This window comes from Lygodium microphyllum, chromosome 1 (assembly GCF_053477565.2).
Source record: "Lygodium microphyllum isolate KBCC chromosome 1, Lygodium_microphyllum_v1.1.10, whole genome shotgun sequence".
In the NCBI taxonomy this organism is placed as follows: domain Eukaryota; kingdom Viridiplantae; phylum Streptophyta; class Polypodiopsida; order Schizaeales; family Lygodiaceae; genus Lygodium; species Lygodium microphyllum.
This window is the reverse complement of record NC_141135.1, coordinates 164,362,488-164,378,372: the sequence shown is the minus strand read 5'-3', so window position 1 is coordinate 164,378,372 and position 15,885 is coordinate 164,362,488. Positions and strand designations below refer to the sequence as shown.

Below are 15,885 nucleotides of genomic sequence, written 5' to 3'. Positions count from 1 at the left end.
GTTTACAAAAGTGTACAAAGATGTTTACTTATGGCATCCCACGTAAAAGGGAAAAAAAAACAATGCATTTCAAAGGGAGCATCATAATGCTTATATGCAGTATATAATGTGATAATCTCTGATATACTTAGAGAGTTACATGAACATTCGAAGCTTGACTTGAAGGGAACCATCAATCTAGAGGGTAGGTTAAAATGACACGGTTCTTATCACCAACACAATAGCTCTATGTGTGAAACAATACAAACCTTGAAAAAATAATGTTTTGCCTGTACGAGGCGACATATGTGAGGTCATCGGGTGTTGATGCGATGTGGTAGGTTCATCAGAGGACAGTGGGGACAAGTGCGACATTGATTTGGTGGGTGGGCTTGTAATGGGCATGTGTTTGACTATGGGAGGGACTTGGTAACACAAGGGTTGCCAACCCACTCTTGGACTTGGTATAAAGGCCTTTTGAACATTTAAGGCACAAGGTGGGCAATCGAGTCTTGTGGGTTGGCCCTTTTATTTCAAATATGCACTTTGAAAAGGCTAAGCTAGATTTGGACTTTGAAAGCCCATGGGGTTGAATGGAGGGGGACCCCCAAGAGACTCTGCAGGGTGGTGTGCTAAAGCCATGTGTTTGAGAGATCTGTAGATACCCTTTGGCTTTTTTATATAAACCATGGCACATGGACATGTGGGCACTGCTTCGTCAAAGTGGTAGTTAACTCCTCTTGTGCTGAAGATAGTTCCATCCATTCATCCATTCACTACTGCATTGTAAGGGCTCTCTCTCTCTCTCTCTCAGACCAGAAACAGAGAAGGAGGGCTCTCTTCGTCAGACCAGAAACAGAGGAAAAGCAGGAGGAAGAAGAAGAGCAGTAGGGGAAATTCGATATGGCAGCCCGGCCCCAAAATGTTGGCATCCTGGCTATGGAGGTCTACTTCCCTGCCACCTCGGTCTTGCAGGTGTGCATCTCCTGACACAAATTTGCCTGATCTAATCTGCTTTTTGGGTGTAATTTCATCATCTCTATTGAGCAGATACAAAGCTTCCTCCTTCGTCCTTGGCTTCTTTGCTGCCATGGATCATCATACACATATCAAAGAAACGCAAATTTCAGAGCTTTTTTATTGTCTGGAGTGACATGATTTTATGGGAAAATCACTCAAACGCAGATCTTACATTGTTTACCTGTTTCAAGTTTGCCTGGCTTTTTGCCCTCAGCAGAGCTTGGTTACGGCCGTGATATATGACCTTCATGATCATATGGACCTGCCTTGTGGCTTTGCAGTAATGGGCTCTTACTGCTATTCCATTACAGCTGCTTTCTAACAGACAGATCTGAGGGCCTTGCATCCCTGCGGATGTGCATAGCAATAATAGGCACTCTGCAGGCCACATGACTGTTGTCAATATCACGGCCATTTTGTAACTCGCACATTGACATCGCTTTGGAGGCCAGGTGATCTGTGCATGGTCGTAGAATTGTGTGTGCTGTGTGTCCCGAATCCACATTGATGCTATGCTAGGCAAGTTCTAACTGCCAGGCTCTACGTTACAATTTATCTGGTCCTACCTGTTGCAGCAATAGCTGGCAAAATCATACAACATAGGATGCTGCTTTGTCTCCAAAAAAGATTACTGGATGTGTATCCGGTTTTCTGGACTGTTCATAGAAGTTTAAGTTTGGTGACACTTGATTTCAAGGAAGTTTGCAATTGTCTGCTGAATGTCAATACTCTCTTTGAACAGGATGAACTAGAAGCTTTTGATGGGGCCAGCAAAGGAAAGTACACAATTGGGCTAGGTCAAGATCGCATGGCCTTTTGTACAGACCTTGAAGATGTGATTTCAATGAGGTGAGTGCCGGATGATTTGAAGCTGGATGAATTGGCTGTGTCGAAGTTTTGGTATTGTTAATGCCTTTTTGGTTACTCATGCTATTTGATTGTGGGCTTAATAGACAGCCTTTTTGTAATGTGTTACAATATGCATATTAGTGAGAGAGCACCTTTTGATTTTTTGAAGATGCCTTAACATTTGTCCTTCACCAGACATGCTTTTGCATTATTCTGCATGCGTGAATGTTAATGATCAGAAACCTGGTTATAAGACCAGGATTGTCAGAACCTTGCTCAGTTTGTTTGATGTGTTGCTTAAGTAGACAAAACCATTGTTTGTCTTAAGGGTTTTCAGATGGATCCTAGTGAGAAAAGAAAACGTTGTTCCAGTTGAATGACATCCTAATACATACTTTTATCATTATTTGTGGGAATCTGTGCCACGATAAAAATTTTGCTTGTCAGAACTTAGCTTTCATGCTTGAAGGATTCTTATTTTTTTGGACGTCAGTGTGGACCACCATAGGCCATAATGATCTTGATTCTTCTTCTATTTTCATGCATAGATATGTCTTTTTATACTTGCTTGCTTAGTTGTCACTATCATGTGCTCGTGAGATAATTGCTCCATTTAGATGCAGAGGTTCTTTCTAGTGTGCTAGCAAGCTCGGAGGCCATCTTTTTAGTGTTCACATTGTGCATCCTCACAGTTGCATGGCCAAGTTTCTAAAGTCTTAACACTTTGAATGTGTATTTTGCAGTCTGACAGTTGTAGAATCACTCCTAAGAAAGTACAAAATCTCTCCTGAGTCAGTTGGAAGACTGGAAGTGGGTAGCGAAACTGTAATTGACAAGAGCAAGTCGATAAAGACTTGGATTATGCAGCTTTTCCAGGTACTTCTTGTCATCATTTGAGGTATAAACTATTGATAGAATTGCAGAATTTCATAGTGCCCTTTTTCTTTCGTGTTCTTTTTATGATGCATGTGGACTGAGTGTTGTCAACTGAGCTACGCACTTGTTGGAGTTTGAAACTCCTTGATGGTAGTTGGTTTAAGGGGGATAGCATAAATGGGTTGTCCTCTCGTTCTTCTTTAGAGAAGTGAGATTTTATTAGGTGTTATCCTCTCAATAATGTTCCATTCTCAAAGGACATTGTGTGTGGGGTTGTTTATGTGCGACAATAATTTTGATTAGGCTGTGCTGCTAAATGAAAGCACCAGGAAGCTGAATAGGGTTGCAATGCTTCTTCATTGTGCATTTATGAGTTGCATTCCTCTCATTAGGACCTTTACAATACGATTTCTTAACTTGCTAAAGATCCTTTCCTGATTGACATTTATGGAATTTATATGAAAGCACCTTACTGTGTACAATGTTTGAAGCGCAGAAGGCTGGTAATACAGACATTGAAGGTGTGGATTCGACAAATGCCTGCTATGGGGGTACTGCGGCATTGCTGAATTGCATCAATTGGGTTGAAAGTAGTGCTTGGGATGGAAGATATGGCATTGTGGTTGCTGCAGACAGTGCGGTAAGTAATTGTTGCTAGTATCTGACCATCATACGTGTATATTTGTCCTTTTGCAATTGAGTGGTTTTCTGCTTTGGTATGATAGTTTCTGTTTGCCTGAATAGTGTTTCTATCCCAATCAGATTAATCATTAATGACTGGTTTATCTTTAAGCACAAACAAATTTATACAATTGAGTTTAAAATATTTGTTTTAATTTTGTCTCGTTTGTCCTGCTTTTTCAAATGTCCAGGTCTATGCAGAAGGACCTGCACGACCAACTGGAGGGGCTGGAGCTGTTGCCATGCTGATTGGACCAAATGCACCAATTGCACTTGAGCGGAAGTTTAGTGGAACACATATGGCCCATGCCTATGACTTCTACAAACCAAATTTGGCGAGCGAGTATCCGGTTTGTTTTTCACTATGACTTTTTTGCTTGAGTGATACCAAGTTTCAGTTCTTTTACTCTGAATTATATGGAGAACTCATTACTGTTAGGTCTTAAGTGCTGGAGAAAACACGTGTTCTTAAGTATTTGGAATTGCAAACAACAAGATGATCCAAGGAATAAATATTTATATGGGACTTGTTCCACTGAAAGTACAGATTCTTGAGTGTTCCAGATTTTGTCTCTGTGAGGTGTAGACATCCAATTGGACATGATCCATTTTGGTTAATGCAAATTTATGTGCTTCAATGCTTCACAAGCACTTCTAAGGATATAGTCAGTGTTATAGTACCATGTCAATATTTTTGTCAGAGTTGGAGTGAACTTTAAATAGAGGAACACTAAATCTTCAAAGAAAATCGTCTCTCTCCTTTATGTCATTGGTAATCTAGAGTCTGTTTATAAGGTTCAACTTCGACGGAATTCAATTCAAATAATCTTTTTATGACATAATACAGGTTGTTGATGGAAAATTATCCCAGACATGCTATCTGAAGGCATTGGATTTGTGCTATAGGTGTCTTTGTGAGAAGTAAGTCTGGATTAACTCAATAAAGAACCATGTCCTTTTGAATGGTTTTTTCTGCACAACTCTGAAAGACAATGATGATGATCCATTAATAAGTTTAGAGAGTCAAACTACAGATGAATCCCTTGTTTGAGCTTGGGCTCTTCTAAAATTTCTCAGCTATTCATGTGATCGATGAGAAGATTCTTAGTAAAATCATGAAGAAGAGCAAGCTTTGTATTGCACTCCTTAGTTTTCTTATGTCTTCTTTAATCTCAGTGACATTTACTGCTACCCAGGTTCGAGAAAGTGGAGGGAAAATCCTTTTCTCTGCTAGATGCAGATTTCATTGTTTGCCATGCTCCCTACAACAAGGTATGATCTAATCCCATGGTTGCATTTCGTTGTTTGTAAGAAGGTACAACATGCAGTGTTTCTATAGCTCACATGTTTTGCCAATGCATGTGCAGCTGGTGCAGAAAAGCTTTGGCCGACTTATATACAATGACTTTCTGAGACAAGCTAGGTTAGTGTCATTTCACTGAAACTGGTTTATACAACTCATGGTGAAATAGTGTGAAAGTCTTCTGTATGAATGTTTATCTATTTCTAAATTCTTAGATATCGGCATTGAATTGGTGAACACTAGGATTTAGATATATCTATGCTGCTTTCATGTGTGTGAGCTTAATAGTTGTGTTAGTAGCTCTCTGAGGGAGATCTGAAAGCATTGAATGAACTCAAGCTCCAACCAGGTCGGTGTAATAGGTTGCATTATGACAGCTTACTTGGGGACGCTGCCTGAAAGTGCATTTACCTGAACTGGGCAACTAGGTATTAGCAGGGATTTGTGTGAGAGGCAGACTGCTGTGAGAGACCCCTTTGTGCATGAATTGTGTCGAATAACATTAAGGGAGTGGGACATTACTGGACTTGTGTGCGGAGTCCATGATTTCATCTGTTCTAACAGAGTAATTGATTGCTGAGAATAATATAACCAGAGCCAGTATGATGATGTTTCATATCACAAGTACAATTAGTAGCAAGATTGGCTTTCAAGCTAGTGAGTGGAATATGCAAACACTCTTGATTCTGTGAGAAACTCAAAGCTGGGGGGAACATCTAGTTAGTTGCCCTCGCCTGCCTCAAGCTTCTGGTCTCTTTATTGTAATTGGGGGATGAACATTTGCAGATGATCCTCAAAAAACAGGGTTATGATCAACCGTCCGTGTTAGGACAGATGAAGTCGTGAGCTACAAACGCAACTTGAGCCATGTCAATTACATTCAGTTTCTAGCAACACATCGGAAAGTTTCCTTCACAAGGCCCCACAAAAATCCTCGAGTTTAGGCCCAAGAATCTGTTCTTATAAACCTGAGAAGTACAGTGCTAAAAGGGATAGAAACTGATGCTGTCATGGATCTCACCATTGGATTTTCATTTTACCACTATAGATGCAACATTGGGTTTTATATTTGAGAAGGATGTAGAAATTTTAGTTGCATTCATAGGACTCTTTGCGAATTACCTCTAAATAATCTATTGCTAATACAGTGTGCATTTTTCTTCTAAATGCAATTGGAGTTTTACCTAAGCTTATAAGTAGCACATATTGCTCTGCTTTCTAGTTCTCTTGGAAAAGAAATGGCAGCCAGCTTGGAGTCATTCAGGTCTTTGTCGGAGGAAGAAAGCTACAGCAATCGTGATCTAGAAAAGGTGATCTCTTGCTTGAGTTCCATGTATCATTACATGGTAATCATTCAATAGTTTAGATGTTGACACAGATGGAGTTCAGCTCTAATGCATGGTAGATTGTTTTGTCTGTGGCCTTTCCAGATCTCACAGCAGGTAGGAAAGGCATTCTATTCATCAAAGGTTGTACCTGGTACATTGTTGCCTAAACAAATTGGCAATATGTACTGTGCATCTCTTTACGCAGGACTTACCTCACTTCTTCATGAAAAAGCAGGCAATCTGGTACATGATCTGCTTTATCTTTTACTTATCATTCTCAAGTTGATTCTATATTCTATATTGACAATTATGTAATTCTAATCTCATCCTTCCTGATTCACAGGATGGAAAACGATGTCTGATGTTTTCATATGGAAGTGGGCTGGCTTCAACGCTCTTCTCAATTCGGTTCAGAGAGAATGAAGGACTCTTTTCACTGTCAAACATTGCATCGGCCCTTGACATCTCAAACAAAATCAGCTCCTTCATTACTGTATGCTTCTGGCTGAGCATTCTCTATTTTTCTTACCCAGTGCCTGCCTCCTTAATTCAACTTAATTTAACTCATAAGCTTATGCTTGTTCAGGTTGCTCCGAAAGAGTTTGAAGAAAACATGAAGCTAATGGAAACTCGCTATGGAGCAAAAGGCTTCAAGCCTGTTAGCGACCAAAATAATTTGCGACCGGGCACTTTTTATTTGACAGAGGTCGATTCCCTGTATCGGCGCTTCTACGATGTTGCACCATCAAAAGGAGAAGCAAATGGTGTCTCATATTAACCCCTCAAATTCAGTGTACATTAATTGATAAAGCAAGTTGGCACATTCTTTTGCATTGAGGTCTTTAAGTTGAAGGCCTCGCGACTCAAGAGTTTGCTCCATTCATAGATATTTATAGTTCTGGATTGGTTGCTTTGGCGGAAGAGCTGGGCCAAGGGGAGATAAGAGCACTAGTAGTTTCAAGCGATTTTGTATCAAATAGGCACGCAGCTGCTTTCTATAATTCCTATAGCTTTACAGCAAGTGCCATTCTTCTCTCTCTCTCTCTCTCTCTCTCTCTCTCTCTCTGTCTGCACATGCATGTTGTGTGCATGTGCATGGGCCTCAAGGTTATCAAAGTTTCTTATTTATCAAGGCTTATTTGTTGAGTGCATTGCAGTTTTTAATCTTTCTAGTGTATGTGGGAGTTTTTTGGAAGACTATCAGTTTCATCGCTACCATGCACTTGAGGATCAATCGAACCTTCCTCAAACTTTCACACCAACTAAAAACAAATTTAAGCAGACATTAGTTTCACTACTAAATACCAAGCACTTCGGGGTAAGTTAAAACCTTTGTCATATTTTTACCCCAACCTAAATGCAAATGTCATCCTCAAGACGGGGAATGTGCTCTGGTATATTCCTTTTCTTATTAATATTGCAAAGCAAGTGCTTTTCATGTATAACCATCTAATGTAACAAAGACGGGGGAACTCATCTTGGCAAGAATATGCACATGGTGTTGACTATTTAATTACCTCGCAGAAAGAAAGGTGCTAATTGTGCATTTAAGGCTAGGTTTTCCATTGTAGCTATGCATACATTCTTAGAAAAAGTGTGTTTGGATGGCTCTCTATTGTTTGACATCCAAGGGCTTTATTTGCTTCAACCTCAACATTATATGTTAATATGTGCAAATTGACCTTGATTAGTTGTGCTTAAGCAAGATCTCTATACCTAGGTTGACAAGTTGGAATTGTTCCTGTTGGTGATGCATCCATTTTGAATTGATGTTAGACCGTATCAATTGATCACCTAGATTTGTAGTGGGGTGGCAAGTAAATTTGTATATTGGAAATCCTAGCGTGGCCTTTGTATGTTCACCTTAAGGTTGCTTAGTCCGTTATGCTTCCTATATTAGCATGTTTTGTGTTTTCACTTCAATGGTCTTGCAAACGGCACAATCAAAGGCCATTGTGTCCATTCGCTTCATGCACTAGAAGAATAACCAAAAATTTGTTTTGACCTCAATAGCTTGGGAATCTATGTTTCAAGATCAGTGCAATGTTGTCATTTGTGACATGCACATTTGTAGCTTGCTAGAGGATAGGCCTTGCTCCAAGCCAATGTAAGGGTAAGGAACCATAGGTGGATTCACTTTATTGAAAGGTTAGGTATTCATCACATGTTCAAGCTTCTTAATGGCATGTTGTTAATACTTATTTGAAACTTTGGCTCTCAGACTTTGTAAGCTCAATGAGTCAGTTAAGTCATGATAAGAACTACAAATGGCTTCCTAGAAACCACATGAAAATTAGCAAGATGGAAACTCACCATTATGACATTCTACAAAATGATTCCATAGTCATTCCATGCATATGCAATTCAATCACATGGCAAGACTTGATGTTAGTCTCTCAATTGTGTTGGTTATAAGGAACAAATTGCTATCTTTTTGTTTGGTTATACAAAGCTCTTTGGGTGTGGACTCAAGGTAGCTTGACATCATTTAGGTTGCTTTGACATTGACACAACTTTAAATAATAGCATTTATAATAACTAGGTGGATGAAAAGTCTAAGAAAACATGGCATTTACATTCATCAACCTTATGGTTGAAAGCAACAATATTGACACTTCCCATTACCATTCAAAGCTAAGGTTTTTATATGGAGATTTATGTTGGGTGGTCTCCCTATTCGGGATGCTCTTCATTGATGAAGAAAAACAGATGGTACATGCTTCTTTTTCACATAATTGAGTCTCTTCATCATAGATTTATGTCATGCTCAATAGTACATCATATATGGTTATTTCGAGCAAAACAATTTTACTATGCCCCCATTTTTTGAAGAAATCTTTCGGTCAAACTTCCTTATGAGGCCATCTTTTGGCCTCAAATTTCTAGTAATGATTATGCATGGAGTTTTTTTGGATGGTCCCCTTGCTCCACATCCATCAAATTTTAGGTTACTCTTTGATAGCCCTCTATGGTCCTCTTGCTCAACATCCATCAAATTTTAGGTTACTCTTTGATAGCTCTCTATTGCTCCACATCCATCAAATTTCAGGTTACTCTTTGATATACTCTAATGATGGAGATTGGGCATGATTGGATCATGCAAAAGGCCTTTATTTTTCAAGTCATTAGTGGAGTGAAGGGTATATTTAATGCTCACGAGGCCTACTACCTTCACTAAGGAGCATGATGATCCTTGGATTGCAACCCTTCCTTTAATTCCTTTTCAGTTTTGAGTCCTTACTCTTTATGATGAATTACAACATACAAAAAGAAAGAAAAGCTCTAAGTCCTTTAAGATGCATCACATGTGTATACGACTAGCACCATGCATCATAAGATATATACGATGGATTACAAAGAGAGACATAAAGAAAGGTGGAAAGAAAAGCTTCATTAAAGTCCTTTAAGATGCCTCATAGGCATATAGGACTAGCACCATGGATCATTGAATATCCAAAATTAATCCACTTTGGGGTGCTAAAAATAGAGGATTAACTTAAAAACTACATTCAAATCAAAATAACCAAACCCTAGCAAAATAGACCCTCTCTTGGGGGTCATTTACACTCTTGGATTAAAGTCTTGCTTGCATAATATAATACCCACTTTCCTTCTTTTTGGGCCCCCTTCATCTTAGTGATATCTTTTGGTGTCACCTTAGGACTATTGAGCTTGTTCATAACCCACATCTTGGTGCCCTTGAGTTTGCTACCTTACATAAAAAAGTTGAGGTTTCACCACCCCTCTCTTATGGGTTTCCCGTGGCTTTAAGATGCACAATAAGACATACTTTTTGAATGGCATCATCGATATTGGTATTAAGGTGATAAGTTTGGGTGTGTTTCTCCTTACATGCCATCCTATAGAAAGGCCTCCAACTTGGACGTGTGACTCATTTGTTTCGAAGCTCACGTTTTTTGACGAACTATGCCATGGAATTTGATGTCACTAGAGAGGATGCATGTTTCTCAATATGCCCTTGTACCATCTTGACTGCATTCTTGACAACTGCTTCATGGTTACTTCAAGCATATTCACTCAGACTACACCATTGCTGGTAGTTTGCTCAATGACCACTGAGTGATGACATCCTCCATTTGCTAGTTGAGCTAGGCATTCTCTTGTCAAAGGCAATGGAGTTTGGATTGAACATAACCCCACTCAGATTTCAGCTCACATATGGCTTCCTCAAGGTAGCAAGGGTACACACACACACACACACACACACACACCCCTTTTGATAACAAAATTCTAAATATGCATTCTAATTTTTTCTCCATGAAAAACAAAATGATAAATTGCATTCTAATTTATAAAACTCTCAAAAGATAGTACAATAGTGTTGGTCCTCCCTCTTGTTTGAAACTACATTGTGAGGTAGCCTACATAGCATGGAATCGTCTAAGACAACACCCTATACGCCACTTGGCAAACTTATAATGTAACCTACCAATCGATGGATCAATATTACCTACGATGTTTCATATCAAAATGAAATCAAAATGCTCCAACATGCCTATTTTCAAGGCACATCATTTGTGCACACTGATACAACTTGGTCATGCCTAATGTAAGGACCCACCCAAAACCTGCCTTCATATTTTATGAGTTTAAAATGGTCAATCGTCAAAGCTCATTTGTGCAAAGGAATCACTTATGTTGGAATTCCCAATTTCAATATTTCATAAATAAAGCATCTCTCAATGTGAAATGCCTAGTATCTAAACTTAGTTGGTATGAAGCATAGAAGATAGTGCACCAAAGTAATACATCACTAGAAAAAAGTCCATGCCACTTAACCACTCTTTATAGACCTCCTTCGGGTAGGGCTTTGCATTTATTATCTTTGGTGAGATACTCCTAAGGGGAAATTGTTATGTTGAAAAAAGTAAAATGAGAATATATTCAAAACCTTGGTGGCTAAATGTTAAAGCATTCATTATAGAGTAATCGTGCATTTTTGCACTTATCATTCTTATGATTATTTAAAACTAAGTGTATCCCTCTTCTAAAGCTAAATCCAAAATCTTAGTGGTTAAGGCAAAATAAGAACATATCCAAGCTCTTAGTGACTAAATGTTTAAAGCATTTATTATGGAGCCGCAGCCGCTCATATTGTTCTCATAATCATATGCATCCCTCTTGTCCATTAATCTTTGGGATTGATGAGAGATTCACACTCACATCTCTCGTGTTAGCCCAAAAGCTTTGCTCCTCTACTTTACGTGCAATTAAACCATTCATTTACAATTGGAGTTGAAGCATATGTACTACTCTCAAGGTCTCTTTTTGTATCTAAAGAAAAAGGAAAAAACATTAACCCAGGCTTTGAGACAATAAATTGTGTTGTGAACCATAGTCAGAAAATCCACACGACACACTTCTCACATTAGGTTTAACACTTTGTAACAATGGTGACATTGGCTAAATATATGAATTCGCTAGATGGAGCTTGTTTTAACCTAAAGCTTTGATATTCATCACAAAACTCTTTCAGGTATTGAAACTTTTAGATTCGCCCCTCATTCAACTTCCGGTAGGCCGTTGTGATGGCAAGGTGAACCCTTCCTGCAGGCAAAAGCCCTTGTCACCACACTCTTTCAATGAGGAAGCTTTCTAGTGTAGTTACATCACTCTAGACTGAGAAGTATGCTCAAGGAGATTGACGGAATTCCAGTGTTGATTCCTTACTCCTCACAGAACCTGCAAGACAGCATTACAATGGCTGTCGCCCGATTTGCGTTATTGGCTGCATGACTACAGCCTGAGATATCGTTGAACGAGCCTTAATTTTCTCTGACACTAAAAGCTTATTGTGTCATTACAGAGGCAATTCAAGTGCTCCGTCCAACCCTTGGGAGGAAAGCTCTGTACTTCTTTATGGTACACATTGTCCTAACTTTCATCTCTTGCTCTATTCTTAATACCACGTTTGGATCACTTTTGGCCTTCGAGTGTTTTACAGGCTAAGCCTGGCTTTAGCACTGATTGCTAGGCTTGGTCCTTCCAAAACCTATGGTAGTCAGCACGTTTGCCAATTCAGCCAGGATATTCCCACTGCATAACCAATCTGATAAGGACCACCCTTAGAAGGAACTCGTTACTCTGAACTCTGTTTTAGATATGGCACACTGACATGCTAGCACCTAAGCATGTAGTTTATCTACATACATCAATGAGGTAAACGTAAATTGAACCATGAATAACAAGGGGGAAAATATATAATTACAACTGATATTGTATCAAGGTTTAATACAAGTAGCACTTTGCCAGCTTTACTCTGTAGTATGTTGCAACAGAACAAGTTAAATCAACATTGCCTATCAATATAGGGTATCCCAAGATCCAGCTGCAAAGTCCAGCATTGCTTGAACTGCACAAGCAGATAGACACAACTACTTCACTATATATCATGTGAAATTACAGAGCCTCCACACTGACCCAAGAATTTGTACATACTAACATGTCAACCACAATCTGGAGGTCATTCCCAGTTTCAGAAGAGCTGCCCAAAGCACTGGTTAATCATGGGTGTTTCTGGCTTGTTCTTTCAATCAGCAATACCACAGAAGTCACAACGGTTGCATAGAGTGCATTTGGGACTCTGCGCACAACTTTCCCCACATGAGGTATGTTTTCAGTAGCTCTTTTTGTGGCAAATGCCAGAGCCGGGGCAGCAATAGCAAATATGAGAAGATTCCGGCCAACTTTCTTTGCTACTCCAGAAGTAAAATGATGGATGAACGAAGCAAACTCTTCTCGGTCCAAAACATCATCTCTGTTTGTATCAAAGTTCTGCAGGTAAAAGACAGAGAACAAGTCATAAGCCTCCATGTCGCAACTTCAGATGCACATGACCATGCACCATGTGGCAGAATAGCTATTGGTTATAAAATGCAAACAAATGTGTCTCACTCTGCTTTAAGGCAGTCAAAGAGAGACAACACAACACATCTTCTATGCTAGATACTGATAACAGCAACTGAGAATTGGAACATCTTCTATCCTAGAGACTGATTACAGCAACTAAGAATTGGAAATGAAAGAGAAAGAAAAAGACACCAGATTAGGTTGTGAACAGGCCCAGCATCTTCTAGAATATCAACATGAAAGTAGTCGATTTATCCATGCAAAACAAGGATGAATACTGCCACAAGATTAGGTTGTGAACAGGCCCAGCATCTTCTAGAATATCAACATGAAAGTAGTCGATTTATCCATGCAAAACAAGGATGAATACTGCCACAAGATATCCCTTTCTCATGCTCCTTTTTAAATTTTATCCTCTTGAACTGCTTGCTCATAGATACTTTTGAAGGACCGACCTTAAATTTTAAGCTACTTGACCTCCACCCCAACTGGTGTTTCACACCTTTTCAAAAGGTTGATGGTGATTTAGTTTTCTTTGATCACCACAAAAACACTAAAATATCTAGGTTTTGTTGATAAGACTTTGGATAAGTAGTTCTACTACTTGAAAGAGTGAGTTTAGACGCTTCAAGAGCCTAAAACTAATGTTAAGAGTTCCTTGAAGCACTACAAGAAATTAAGGGTGAAGAAATTATCCTTCATCAGGAACCCTAGTTTGGAACTTGCAAGATGCACCAAAGGAAATGTTACCAAAAGATTGTATCATGGGAGATGTTCTAAATTTTCAAAAGTCAATGTCAACCCTAAGAGTGGCAAGGCTCATGTGCTCGGACTCAGAACTTTGCAGGATTAGTTGGACACCAATCCTTGAACCTGAATATAGAGGACAAAGATATAGAAAGGTGAAAAAGAAGGTGACTTTTCAAGGAGATATGTAGGTCACATCAGGGAGAGTAGCCAGGTGTCAGGAGAGGCTGTCCACACTATGAGAAATGTGTGCACAGAAAATGTTGGTTAGAAATGGGAAATGACACTTCGAAGCTTCATAATGCAACTATATGGCCATGCACTGCAAATATCCAAAAACAACCCTCCAAAAGTCTCAAACTTTAAGGAGCTGTAATTGTGTGAGCAGCATTATAAAGACATTATTTTGAGTGCCCCTATCCCGCAACCCTCAAAAATTATTGCAAAGCCTGGGCATTAATAGCAAAGGTTCAATGCATAACCTAAGATCCCCACCACCTCGGATTCACACACACCCACACCCCAGTTTCCCAATTTCCTATGAAAGAGATGAACTGAGAGGTCAATAAATATGCCAACACTTTGCCCGCATGATGATAGAGCAAAGTGACACATAATTATCCACAACATTAGAAGTGATTTGCCGATACAAAATCATGACATAATAACAATGGACAAATGAGTGGAAGCCAGAAAACCTTTAACATCTCAAGTACTTCTTCCCTTGTAGGAGGATCATAATGTGGACCTGGAAAATGCTTGTTGATGTCACTGCCAATTTGGAGTCAAAACCAACACAGTTAGTCACATACCTTGCAGTCCATTCAAAAGAAGAACCATGAAAACCCTCAGAAGAGTGCACATAATGACAACATAAAGCACACAAGGATGACAAATCCATTACTTGTAAACCAGAAGGACAGCTGTGTACAGTTCTTGAAATGTCATGTAATCTTTTCCACTATGACCAGTGAAGTAGTCAAAAACTCGATCGACAATGAGCCTGATGTGTTTATCACGTGTCTCTTTTGCTGCAAAAAAGAGCACAGAAGCATTTTGAACTCAGATTCCGAGAAAAGTTCATATTCATGACATGATGCAAAGACAGCACAGAAAAAATTATCTTCATGATGCACAAGGTGCAAAGACAGCAGGTGCCAGGAATCACTCCTAGATACAGACTAATGCATTTGATTTGGAGTAAGGTCACGTTACAGTCAGATAACACAGAAGGTAAATATTTGAGCGTGACTCAGTGAACCAATGGTGTCTTTCGTGAGGTTCAATGGAATGGCAAAAGATGAGGATGCCTTTTCCTGTTCCTCATTTGCATTCTTGCCGAATCGATGTCTAAAAAGAAAGAAGTATGAACCTGGTAATCTGATAGTAAACGCTCTCTTTCTTGAGATTCAATGGGATGGCAAAAATGAAGACGCCTTTTGCTGGTTCTCATTTGCATTCTTGCCAAATCGATGTCTAAAAGGAGAGTCCGTGCCTGCTATTGTGACAGTAAACCGTTGGCCCGATGCAAAAAATTCTATCAAAAGATCTTAAACTACTCCTCGATGCACTGTTTCAGGGCCATGGATGGATGCAATGGTCACGGTATGTCTTGCGGATCGACAGGACGCACGGAACGGCAGTCATCTGTGATAGAATTTGTGGAGACAGAAGCAGAAGACACAGAGATTGAGTTAGGATACGATGAACTTACGATGGATGATGCCCATGCTCGCTTGCTGGCTGGTTGGTTGGCTGGATGGAGGCTGCAGAAGACTCGGACCCTTAACGCGACCAGAAATGGATTCTCAGAAAAATCCCGCGTCGTAAAACCCAATGGTGTGAAAGTCAACCTAGGAAAGAACCAGCATGTCGTTTTCTGAGGCCGGAATGGGACTATGCCCTACGGCTACAGAGGTTGAGTAGCGCATCCCTCTTCTTTCCCATTCTCTTAGATGCATAAGAATACAAACGTCCGGTCCTCACAAAATGACCAGACATCACATAAACTTTTGAGCTCCCCTAGACCCTAGACACACACTCACCCTTTGTAGTAGAGAGGTGATTTGGTGAGAGCACATCTCACTCCGACATTCGTCTCCTATTTTGCCAAAGCCCTTTGCACGGTGTGCCAAAACAATAAGTCTGGGAGAGCTAGAAAGTTGATGCGGGATTACTCACACAATGTGATAGTTAGGGGAGCACAAATTCTTAGCCCCATGTTTTTTTTTT

General features: G+C 39.7%; 2 protein-coding genes across 2 annotated transcripts; one reads left to right on the top strand and one right to left on the bottom strand.

Annotated features, from left to right (window-relative positions):
• Nucleotides 1–556: 556 nt before the first annotated feature.
• HMGS (hydroxymethylglutaryl-CoA synthase / HMG-CoA synthase / 3-hydroxy-3-methylglutaryl coenzyme A synthase) lies at nucleotides 557–7,187 on the top strand. Its single transcript, XM_087684087.1, has 12 exons — nucleotides 557–954; nucleotides 1,742–1,848; nucleotides 2,592–2,724; nucleotides 3,221–3,364; nucleotides 3,597–3,755; nucleotides 4,253–4,326; nucleotides 4,602–4,677; nucleotides 4,773–4,828; nucleotides 5,931–6,018; nucleotides 6,139–6,279; nucleotides 6,380–6,529; nucleotides 6,623–7,187. Exons 1-12 carry the CDS (start codon nucleotides 883–885, stop codon nucleotides 6,812–6,814), a joined length of 1,392 nt encoding a protein of 463 aa, XP_087540213.1. The 5' UTR covers nucleotides 557–882; the 3' UTR covers nucleotides 6,815–7,187.
• Nucleotides 7,188–12,237: 5,050 nt separating this feature from the next.
• LOC148041924 (uncharacterized) lies at nucleotides 12,238–15,618 on the bottom strand. Its single transcript, XM_087684077.1, has 4 exons — nucleotides 15,368–15,618; nucleotides 14,558–14,684; nucleotides 14,352–14,424; nucleotides 12,238–12,831 (listed from the first exon to the last, which is right to left on the bottom strand). Exons 1-4 carry the CDS (start codon nucleotides 15,381–15,383, stop codon nucleotides 12,562–12,564), a joined length of 486 nt encoding a protein of 161 aa, XP_087540203.1. The 5' UTR covers nucleotides 15,384–15,618; the 3' UTR covers nucleotides 12,238–12,561.
• Between the last annotated feature and the right edge of the window lie 267 nt (nucleotides 15,619–15,885).